This window comes from Tupaia chinensis, unplaced genomic scaffold (assembly GCF_000334495.1).
Source record: "Tupaia chinensis unplaced genomic scaffold, TupChi_1.0 Scaffold149248_1, whole genome shotgun sequence".
NCBI lineage: Eukaryota > Metazoa > Chordata > Mammalia > Scandentia > Tupaiidae > Tupaia > Tupaia belangeri.
In genome coordinates, this window is record NW_006209094.1 from 623,076 (window position 1) to 635,179 (window position 12,104).

At 40.4% G+C, this 12,104-nt stretch overlaps 1 protein-coding gene across 1 annotated transcript in view; it reads right to left on the minus strand.

The window, feature by feature from the left end:
• Positions 1-8,393, minus strand: part of F8 (coagulation factor VIII) — a 192,227-nt gene extending 183,834 nt beyond the window's left edge. The window contains 1 exon segment of the mRNA XM_006171065.1: positions 8,064-8,393. Within this exon segment, the coding sequence (XP_006171127.1) occupies positions 8,064-8,323 (260 nt within the window). The 5' untranslated portion in view covers positions 8,324-8,393.
• Positions 8,394-12,104: the final 3,711 nt, after the last annotated feature.

The following is a 12,104-nucleotide window of genomic DNA, read 5'->3' on the forward strand; positions in this document are numbered from 1 at the left end:
AAGAGTGCAGGAAAGGAAATTAGGGGAAATATAAGGCAAGATAAGATATTTGTGGGACTCAGATATGGTTTGTTATCTGTTGATGAGGATGTTTTTAGTATTCTCAACTGGACTGAGATGTGTATCATGCTGGATAAAATCTCTTTGCAATCTAAATGATGTATAGTGATGGAATGTATAAATAATAATAAAATAAAAATGAAAAAAAATCCTTTTTCACACACACACACACACACACACACACACACACTCCAATATAAGATGGTTTTCCTAATAAACACTCAAACATTTAAGGAAGAAATAATACCAGTTCTACACAAATTCTTCTCTAAAATAGAGAAGTGAACACTTCTCAATTTATTTTATGAGATAATATTACTTTGATATCAAAACCAGATAAGAACCATTACAATAAAATCACAAGTATCCTTCATGAACACAAACATACACATGAACATAGACACATAGACACACACACAAAAAAAATTGTTTTGGTTGACTTGGGCTACCATAACAAAATACCCTAGAGTGAGTGACTTAAACAATAGAAATCTATTTTACCACAGTTCTGGTGGCTGGGACATCCAAGATTAGCACACTTGTATGGTAAGTTTTTGGTAATGGCTCTCTTTCTGGCTGATAGCCACTTTCTTGCTGGGTGCTCATATGGCTTTTTCCTTGGTACATATGCACGGACAGAGGGAGATCTTTCTCTCCTCTTTTTTGTATAAGGCCACCAATCCTACAGAATTAGGACTCCATCCTTATGACTTCATTTACCTTAATTACCTCCTAGAATCCCTATCTCTAAATACAGTCATACTGTAGGACTTCAACATATGAATTTGGAGTGGGACACAATTCTGTTCATAGTAAAAATAATAGCAAAATACTATACCGTAGCAAGATAAGGGTTTCCCCAGGAATATATGCTTTGTTTATTATTCAAAAAATCAGTTCAGATAACTCACTAAAAATTACACGTAACATTGTACTTTAGAGAGGAATATTTTTTTAAAGAGTTTTTTGCTATAGGGTGCGTACGCTCGCCAGACAGACAGAGAGAGATAGAGAGACAGAAATCACCCCCCAGGGGGGATGGCCACGCTGCAATCCCTTCTCCTCCGTTCTCCTCTCGGGATCTTGGGCATGCACGCACACACGCCCGGCATGAGTTTAAGCCACTGGGTCCAGGATGCGAACCGCAGTCGACTACATGGGAGTCCAGCGACATAGCCATTACGCTAACTGCTGGTCCCTAGAGTGGAATATTGAATGCTCTCTTCCTGAAATCTGGAACAAGACAAGAATTTCTGTTATCACAAGTTCTATTTAACATTATACTAGAGGTTCTTGCCAGTACAATAAGATAAGAAGAAATGGAAAAGATTTCTAGTTTGAAAAGGAGAAGCAAATTTTCTTTATTTGTAGACATCATTGTATATGTAGAGATCCTAAAGGAAGTGCAAAAAAGCTCCTAGAGTTAAAACATGAATTTAGCAAGTTTGGAGTAAGCAAGATCAATATACAAAAAATCAATTTCTATATATTAGTAAGAAATTGTTGGAAAATAAAAGTAAATAAAAGTGATACGATTAACAATACCATGAAGAAAACAAAATACCTATGATACAATGAATAAAATGTATGTAAAAACTACACTGTACAAAACACACTAGAAAGAAATTAAAGAGTTAAATAAATGCATTTATACCATGTTGTTGTATTGAAAGATTCAATATTGTTTAGATAGCAATTTTCTTCAAATTCATCTCTAAATTTAATTCAATTTCCATCTAAATCCCAGTAGGCTATTTGGTGGATGTTAACTAATTGACTCTGAACCTAATACAGAGGGCCAGTTAGTGGTGTGGTGGTTAAGGCGGCTGGATCCCAGGTGGCTAATAGCTCAGTTTGAGTTCCAGACCCAGCAGAAAAGCACACAGGGCATGCCCAAAAATCTTAAGAGGAGAATGGAGGAGATGGGATTGTAGCATGGCCATGCCCCTAGGTAGTGGTTTCTCACTTTCCCTATCTCTCTGTCTCTCTCTAGTGAGTACAACACCTTAAGGCAAAAAAAAAAAAAAAAAAAAAAAAAAAAACCCCTCATAGATTTAATCAAAGAAGATACTACAAAATATCTTGAAAAAGAAAATCAAACTCTTCTTGGTAGTCAGTTCACAACACAATGTATCCTCATCTCAAAACATTATGTTGTATATCTTAAGTACATACAATTTTTTAACATTTTATTTATTATTAATATTATTATTTAATTTGCTATAAAGTGCGTATGTTCATCAGAGAGAGACAGAGAGAGAGAGAGAAAGGGAAAGCGAGAAAACAAGAGACAAGGTCTGGGACTTGAATTGCAGTCAGCCATGTGGAAATCCAGCACCTCAACCACCACACCACTTGCTGGCCCCTAGTACATACAATTTTTAATTCTCAATAAAGCAGGGAAAAAAGAATCACCTGGGGGGTGAATCATTCTCTGAGGAAGAGGCTTAGGAATCTTCACTGTTAGGAGCTTTCCAGATGATTCCCTTGCACACAGAAGGCTGAGAGCTAGTGCCTAATGGGGTTCAGCTTTAAGGTAAACTTTTAAGAAAGTGGAGGTCTGGTTAATAAATACACAATATTTCTTATTTCTTTATATTTATGAGCTCAACAGGTCAGAAAATACTTATCCTCAATCATTATCCTGTAGAAGTCAAATCAAGTTGAGAAGATAAGTCTCTGGGATGCTAAAAATGACAGATGGAGGGCCAGCAGGTGGCATGGTGTTTAGTATGCTGGACTCACACATGGCTGACAGCAGTTCAAGTTCAGGACCCAGCAGCTTGAAAATCACACCAGCATGTGTGTGTGCATGCACAAAATCTTGTGAGGAAAATAGAAGGGAAAGGATTGTAACATGGTCATCCTCCCAGGGAATGATTTCTCACTTTCCCTCTCTCAGTCTCTTTCTGATGAATACAGACATCCTGTAGCAAAAATTTTAAAAAAAGGCATATGGGGGGCCGGCAGGCAATGTGGTATTTAAGGGCACTGGACTCCCACATGGCTGAACCTGGTTCGAGTCCCAGACCTGGTGGCTTTCTCTCTCTCTCTCTTTCTCTCTCTCTCTCTCCCTTTCTCTCTCTCTCACTCTGTTCTTCTCTAGTCAAATTTAAGCATATATATATAGTTTGAAAATGGCATATGGAGCTCTAACATAGTTGAATCTCCACTTTTCTGCATAAGAATTCTCACTATTTGTCTTTTCCTATTGTATAAAATAAAACAGTCTGAGATTTTATATATTAATGTGTGAACTATGCAAGAAGACAGAACAATTAGGGGCCAGGAGATGGTGTGGAGTTTAAGGTGTTGGACTCCCGCATGGTCAGCTGCAGTACAAGTCCTGGACTCAGTGGCTTGAAAATTGCACTGGGGAGACTCCTGTAACACTCAGACAAGAAGCCTTTTTGAATCTGAGGTGTGTCCTGGCATGTTCATGCAGCACACTAGCTCAGCAAGAAAAGATTGGGAAAATATATTCAAAGTGTTACGTGAAAAACAATTTCAACCAAGAATACTATATCTGGCAAGATTATCCTTCATATGGGATAAAAAGATAAAAAGCATTCTCAGATAAACAAAACCTGAAAGAATTTACCAACATCAGACCAGGTCTTCAAGAAGTCCTGAAAGGAGTACTTTACCAGGAAAACTAAAGACACACATACAGAAATAAGAGGAAAAAAAAGCAATGAAGAAATTGACCAACTTAAAGCTACAGATAAATATAGATAATAATGCTGAATGTTAATTTCCAGGATTTAAGCAGAAAGACTGGACCACAGTAATGCTGCAAATTCAATATAAAAGAGATGAATTATATAAGACTGAACTGGTTAAATAGAATTTTATGACTTTTGAGTAAAACATTAGTGATTTTTTTCCTTACTATGTTTAGTTTTCCCAATGTAAGGATTTTGCTTTCTTTTGAGCTGTTGATAGTTTCAGCAATTTGATAAAAAAAATTTTTTCTAGCTTGTTTGTTTCTTTAAATGGAAACATAAACTTTTCTCCCTTCCTAACCCCTCTGGAATTGGAAAATTGGGAGTATTCTTATTTTGTGGCAGAATGGTTATTTGCATAAGTTCAATAATACCTGTTGCCTTGAATCAGAAATTGGAAATACTTGTTATTGGACAGGCCTCTGACTGGAATGTCATATCTGAAGATTAACCAGAAAACTATGGAACTAAGGTAGATCTCAAGTAAGTCAACAGAAGCTCTTGGAAAGTTGGCCTGGCACCATAAACATTTCTGCCTGGCAGAGAGGATTAGAGAAACTACATGAAAGAATTTGTACCATAAAATAACTTGGAATTTTCCAGTCTAGCATTGTAATCAGTAGAGATTGCAAAAGAACAGTCACAACCAAAAAAAAAAAAAAAAAAAAAAAAAAAAAACCAAACAGTTACAGCCAGAGGATTATCTTGAGGAAGACTCTGAAGGAAGAAAAAGAGACTAACATCAGTGAAGAAATTACTATGTAAGAAAAATTAGGAATTTACAGAGATCTAAATATAATGACCAATCTGTTGCTGATGGAAATTTTGCTATTTTGATCAAGTTATACAATATTTTGAGTCTATCTTATTGCTGTTATAAAATAAAATAAATAACATAACATAAAAAAAGAGACTGATCCTATGGTATATCACAGAATACTTGGTAGGCAGGGCTGAACTGAGAAGGTGCATGCATGAATTGTGTGCTGAGTGGTTGCTTTTCAACAGTTTGTGTAGTTGACATATAAATATTTTCTCAAAAATATTTAAAACCATAGTGTTTCTGTTGTTATAGAGTCACAAACAAAATTATAACACATACTTTGAACACTATCTTTAAAATTTGGTTTTTTGAAATTTTGAAAGTGGTTTATTAACTGTCAAGAACTATGGAGTATGAGCAAAAAAAATTTTTTTTGAGAGGTTTTTGCTATAGGGCGCGTGTGCTCGCCAGCCAGACAGAGAGAGACAGAGAGACAGAAAGCGACTCACTTTTCCTCTCATTGTCTCTCTCCAGTGAGCACACAAACCTTGTGGCAAAAAACCTTATTTGTTTTTTAATTAGAACAAATAAAAACAAAGATAAAAATATAATAGATATAGATTTCATTAATTTTCTAGGTATTAGGGGGAAACTGCAGCTAGGTAAACCAAAAGAAACTAAAATGAAATGAGAAAATTATTCTCTAGAAATGTATAAAATGACTTCAAAAGAAATTGAAATTTGAAATGACTGATTATCATAGAAGATCCTGAAGAGGTGATTAAAGATATTGCAGATGTCACTTGGCTAAAATGGATTTGCAAACAAGTCTTTTCTGTTTTTTGTTTGTTTGTTTGTTTTGGAATTTGGTATAGGACTTGTGCACTTGCCAGAGAGACAGTGGGAGAGTGACAGAGGGAAAGTGAGAGAGCACCCCCCCAGGGGGGATGGCCATCCCATAATCCCTTCATTCTCCTTTCAGGATTTTGGGCATGCACACACATGTGCCTGGTGTGTTTTTCAAGCCACTGGGTCTAGGACTCAAACCATGGTCTGCTGTGTAGAAATCTAGTGCTTTAACCACCACGCCACTGCTGGCCCCTTACCTAACTTTTAACAAGCGATAATTCTAATGTTATTTGAACTATTCTTGGCAAAAGAAAAAGATGGAGTATTCACCAAAATGCTTGAAAAAGGCAACAGAACTTGTATACCCAAACAAATAAAGCTATAGATCAATCCCACATGTAAAGGCACACAGTGCCTAAAGAAATATTAGCACACAGAACATAGCAATAATCAAACTATATAAACAGTAGATTGTACTTCAAGAATATAAGGACATTTATTAACATAATTTCTTTGACCATCAACATATTAAAGTAAACAATTCAGGGTCAGTCTGGCTGGTGCAATTGTCTCTGTTAGAGGCTAGGGCCACATGGTTGACCTGGATTCAATTACAGGCCAAGTATGATGGTGTGAGCCTAGCTAACTAGGCAGCTGGGACAGGAGAATCATGGTATAGTGAGACCCAGTCAATAACACCTCTCTATCTTCTTTTTCACAAAAAAAGGACAACTCAGATGATGTTAGATGCTGAAAATACATCTATAATTAAAATCTTTGTTACTTCTATTCTCATTTATCAAACACTAGCAAGGGCTGGCCCCATAGCCTGGTGGTTAAGGGAGTCGGATCCTATATGGCCAACCATGATTTGACTCCCAGCCCCAGCAGCTTGAAAAACACACCAGGCATTTGTACATGTATGTTCCAAATCCCTAAAGGATGGAGAAACAGAAAAGAGACTGCAATGTAATGACACCCCATCAAGAGATTTTTCTTATCTCTCTAGTGAGCACACACATATTCTGGCAATTAAAAACAAAACAGCAAATCTTATCCCAAATAGCAAAATAGTAAGACTATTCAAGTAAAATCATGTAATAGGAACACTCACATTCATTGTTATTTAACAATTTTGTACATTTTCTAATAAATTCAACAAGATAGGAAAATGAGATAACTGACTATAAACACTAAATAAAAAGATAAAATCTGTCTCATTTTGCTGACTATATCATCCAATACCCATAGAGACTCTAAGGTAAAAATCAATAGAATTAATAAGAAAATTTGGTAAGATAGCTAGATTTGAGATGAATACACACAACCAGTAAATAGATTTTATTAGCAACAGAAGGGTCTAGCTCTATTTCTGTTTTCTAATTGCTTAGCACCATTTTCTGTTGCTAATAACAGAAAATATCTGGGCCTGTGAGCTTGACCACCTCTGCTAGCACCTGCCCATGCCATCCACCAGTGCTGGTACCTTGTGCTCCACTTCCCTGGCTCACACTCTGCCAACCCTAGGCAATCAGTCCCTAGCTACACTGGGTTCAGAGGGGTTGGGGCAAGTCTGAGGAACATAGTTGTTGACTGAGGGGATGACAAACTGACACCATCTCTGTAGCCCACAGGTACCTGGTCCATGGCCACTGCCTGTGAGCACCCTCCACAGAGAGAGGAATCAGAAAGAACATTTAGCAGGAACTTCAAGTCTACATGGTTTCTACTTGCAAAAGTAGAGGAGATAACTTCCTGAAGCCAGTGAAGCTCTGGAGAACTTCCCCTTCTCAACCCTCATCCACAGGACAAAAATGAGAGATGCTCTTCCCTGAAACTCCATGCCACAGACTACCACTGTGGAATCCAGCAATCCCACCCACAGAAGAACATGGAAACTGGCATGGACCTAACACACATTGTAGGGAAGTGCAAGAACAAGCAGCTTCAGGGGGAAAAAATGGACTTCCCATCTCATCCCAACCCCAAGGTGGCAAGAGAGCTACACTGTCTTGCAAGTCCATCAACGGGTGGAACTCCATCTATAATCAAATTTCCACAACCTGCAGGGAGTAGAGGACTCAAAAGAAAGCATCCCCATCTTATCAAAGACTGAGGCATTTGTACATCACCTCCTGTTTGACAGACAGGGCAAGCCTACACTCTCCCTCTTATAAAAGGGTTACCTACTCCAAATGATGCCACCCACAATGCAACTATTCTAGACCTTACCACATGCACACACAAAAGACTTAGAAACTAACCTCATGTGTAAAGTTAATTGGATCTCATTGTCCTGTTTCTTTCCAAAGAAGTTCTGGGGAGGTGGAGGGAAGTTTTGTTCTCTCTCTCTCATGCTCCTCTCCACTTCACCCTCCCTCTACTCCATTCTCTCAATTTCAGAGTGGAGCTTGTAACAAGGAGAAGCGAGGGCCAAAGAAGAATAGGTTATCAACTAATACAGTAGTCTGATGAAAAGGAAGCAATTAGCATTTTTGCTAATAACACAGGTGCATGCATATCTGACCTGGAAATGTTTTTTCATGGCTTAACTAGCATCACAGTCATCCTAACCTGATGTCTACCTGTTTGACCATCTTTATCCCCTTAGAGTAGCCTCCCCACAATCCTGGTTCCTGACGAGACCCTATAGATCTTGTCTTTACCTTGTGTCCATGTGCAGCTCACCAAGCAGGTCACTTTGCTTGTAGTCCCAGGACAGTTCTACTGCACCTAGATAGTATCTTCTGGTAATACTAAAGCTGAATCTCAAAAAGCACAGAAAGAAGAAGGTAGAGAGCTCTATTTGCATGGCTTTTGTTGTGAGAAAATGTTCAACTGGAAAAGCAAAAGATGAATTCTTCTCTAAAATATCTTTGGCTCTCACAGAGAAGTAAAACTTCTTTGCTTTTGTGAAAATTCTCATTTTTTTGTCAAGAATTTTAGGGAATGTTGTCTGCTGGATGTGTCAGCAGCACTAGCACTAAGCAGTAACAGATAGGATTGTTTCCTTTTGGGTGGTGTGGAAGTAGCCACAGGAAGAACTTAAAAGTAGGAAGAGGGAGGTTTAGCTAAAGCTTAACCCATTCACCTCTGACAGCTTTAATCAGACCCTTAAAGGGAAGCATGAGAAGAAAGGAGAAGGCAAAGTGAAAAGGAGCTGTAATTTGTAGTCCAATCTCTTTTTTAGTGGCAGTGACAAGAGAAGTTCCAGATATTGTTGAAGATTCTGGAATCCATTTGCCCAAACAAAAGTACCTAGTGTCCTACTAATCTCTTTCCTTTGGTCATGTTACTCTTCTGCTCAGAACCATCCAAGTGCTTCTGACCCACCTCAGAGTAAAGCACAGTCTTTAACTCAGCCTAGAGCATTTTACTTGATCTACATGTCCCTTCCCTGACCTCCATCTCATCTCTCTGGCTGTGCTAGCCTCCATGTTCTCCCTTAACATTCCAAGTACATTCATGACCCTAGACCTCAACAACTTGTTGTTTCCTTTACCAGAAACACCTTTCCCTGAATCTCAACACTGTCTCACTCCCATGCCTCCTTCAAGTCTTGCTTCAGATCTTGCTTGTTCAATGAGCTTCAAATTGGACCTCCATACTTACATTGGAAGCCCTTCACTCCCACAAGCACTACTAACCCCCTTCTCTGCTGCCACCTTTTTTCCCCCATAGCCCTCACAGCCATTCATTCCTTTCTTTCATATTGCTGTTATCTCATGATTTTTTTGGTTTGGCACAGGAATAGGATATAGCTCCTCACATCAAAAGGTAGCCATACTGAACTCAAAGAGAGACCCTTCTTGGGGTAATGTGCATTAGGGGGAGCAAAGGCCTCCCCAAGGGCCTCTAAGTGTAGGAGCTAATGAGCATAAACTTGACCAAAGCAGCTATACGAGATGTTGTCACTAAATCTGGCTCTGTAGGGATAAAGATGTGTTACGAAGCATGTGGAAACAAGCAGGACAAAGCCCTGTTAATAAACATTCACTGTGTAAGGGTCCTGAGATCAGATCTAACCATTGGTGATGCAGAAAAGACGACAACAATGCAATTACATAAGAGGATTTTATTTTTCCAGCTAGCTGGGGTCCGAGTTTCTGCCCGATGCAGCGGGCTTTCAACAAGGACCCCGAGCCTAAGATAAAGGGATCTTTTATAGCTCAGAATCGCAATGCAGGAAGTACAGTCAGTAATTTTCCACTTGAGAGAAGGAGGTGTGTGAAAGCTAGCTGTCACTATGTTTAGGTTTAGATTAGGACTTTCAGTTGAGGTCAGGTTGACTTGGCCCTGGCATCGTCAGGGCCCATCCACACTTTGTTTATTTATGTGGTCTCAGACTCCTTGGGTTCTGTCCTTGAAGGTATAACGTGGTGGTGGTTATTATGTCAATTCGGCCTAACAACTGAGCCCTCCTCCTCTCTGCCATGCGGAAATAACAGGCACTTAATTGTTCCAAGCACTTTTTTTTTTAAAGATTTTTGTTATAAAGCATGTGCGCTCACCAGAAAGAGACAGAGAGAGGGAAAGTGAGAAATCACACCCCAGGGGAGATGGTCACACTGCAATACCTTCTGCTCTATTCTCCTCCTGGGATTTTGGGCACATATGTTCATGTGCCTGGTACGATTTTCAAGCTGTTGGGTTCAGGAGTCAAACCATGGTAGGCCATGTGAGAGTTCAGTGTGTTAACCACCATACCACCTGCAGACCCTCTAAGTACTTTCTAATACAGCAGCCACTGTTGTCTTCATTTTATTGGTGATGAAAATGAAGCACAGAGAGGTTTGGCCACTTGTCAGTGGTCATACAGCCACGTAATCTAGCTACAGAAGTAATGCTCCTAACCATTATGATGTACTCCTATGCCTCAGAAATGGATAAAAGCCAGTTCCTGTCCTCAACAAAAAGACACAAAAAGCGACAATTACCAAGCAAGGCGACTAATTCGTGGTTGGGTGATTTTATCCTCATGGCCACACTACAAAGTGGTACAGCTACAACAATGGAAACAAATGGAAGTTTAGTGGGTTGCCTAGGGTTGATGTGGAACAACCCAAGTCTGATAATTGCCTGAACTTTCTGTTCTGATGTAGAGAAACTTGTGCATAACTTTGAAGCAGCCCAGGGCTGGCTGATAGCTGCCTGGGCTTTCTGTTCCCCAGCGTGCTGAAACTGCCCCTCCCCTGAACTGTTGTTGAGCAGCCTGAGGCCTTGTGCTCCCTGCTTCTCTGCCAGCTCTGTATTAGGGCAGACACCCTGATGGGACACTGCAAGTGTGCTGAAACTGCCCATCCCCAATTCACCCATAAAAGACTATCCAACCCTCAGCTGGGGTTGGAGCTTCAGAGTATTAACTCCTTTACGCCAGCAGGCCTAATAAAGAGTTCTTTTTTTCTCTGGAGTGCTGCACTTTTGTTCCTCAGCTTCTGTTTTTCCCTCGGCATCTGTTTTTCGGCAACGGGGTCGTATAATTACTCCCTCACCCTAGACATACATTGTTCTAGGTGCTGAGTGCACAGCAGTGAAAAGCATAAATAGAAGGAGGGACAACAAGCCATAAATGTAATGCACAATACACTATACAGTATGTTAGAGGATAAAATAAGTGCTGTACAAGAAAAGAAAGAAGGGTAAGGAGGAGTAGGAGGTGTACCAGGTTGCAGTTTTAAAAATAAGGATTATTAATTTGATTTTATTTCTTCTTATTATTGCTTTTAATTTGCTGTATGGCACATGTGCTCACCATAGGGGAAGGGGAGGAGTGAGAGAGCAAGCTGCTGGGTACAGGACTTGAATCACCGTCAATCCTGTGGGAGTCCAGCACCTTAACTACCACACCACCTGTTCAGAACACCTGTTAGCACTATCAGGAAGCAATTTTATTTATTTAGTTTATTTTTTGAGAGTTTTTTGGTTTTGTCTGTAGAGAGATTTTTGCTATAGGTCACATGCACTCACTGGAGAGACAGAGAGATGGAAAATGAGAAATCACTGCCAGGGGGCATGGCTGCACCACAATCACTTCTCCATTCTACTCCAGGAATATTGGGCATGCACTCACAGGTGCCCGGGGTGAGTTTCATGCATCTGGTCTGGGACTTGAACCATGGTCCACTACCTGGGAGTCCAGCGACGAACCTATTAAGCCATCTGCTGGTCCCCATTGCAATTTTAAAAGTTACATTTCATCAAAGGGTTTACCTTGTACACTGAGGGCAATAGGGAGTCATAGCAGGGTTCTGAGTAGAGCAGGGCCTTTGACTGCAATTGTTTTTTAGACTGACCTTTCTGGTCATCGTGGAGAGAGCACACTTTACTGGGACAAGGGTAGACACAGGGTGGCTCGTTAACTGGGGGTGAGAAATGAGGTTGTCTTGGGTTAGGAGGAGGGCCCTGGAAGTGTGGAGGAATGGCTGGATTCAAGGTGAGAGCGGATTCAAGGTGCCAGTGGCTTCTGTGGGAGCTGCGGTCGAAGTTGGGATCTGTGGGCTCTGAGAGGGGAATCTGTCCCGGCCGACTCAAGGGATCAGTCGGCTCGGAGGGCTAGAAGCCCATTGCCCTGCCTCGAGTGCTTCTCTTACTTAGTCGCACTGCAACGTTCTGCGTGTCTACCTCCGCGGAAACAGCACCGGAGGCTTTCTGCGCAGGCGCGAGCCGGGGCCACCAGGCCCGACGGCGGGGGGCTGGGATTCGCCCCC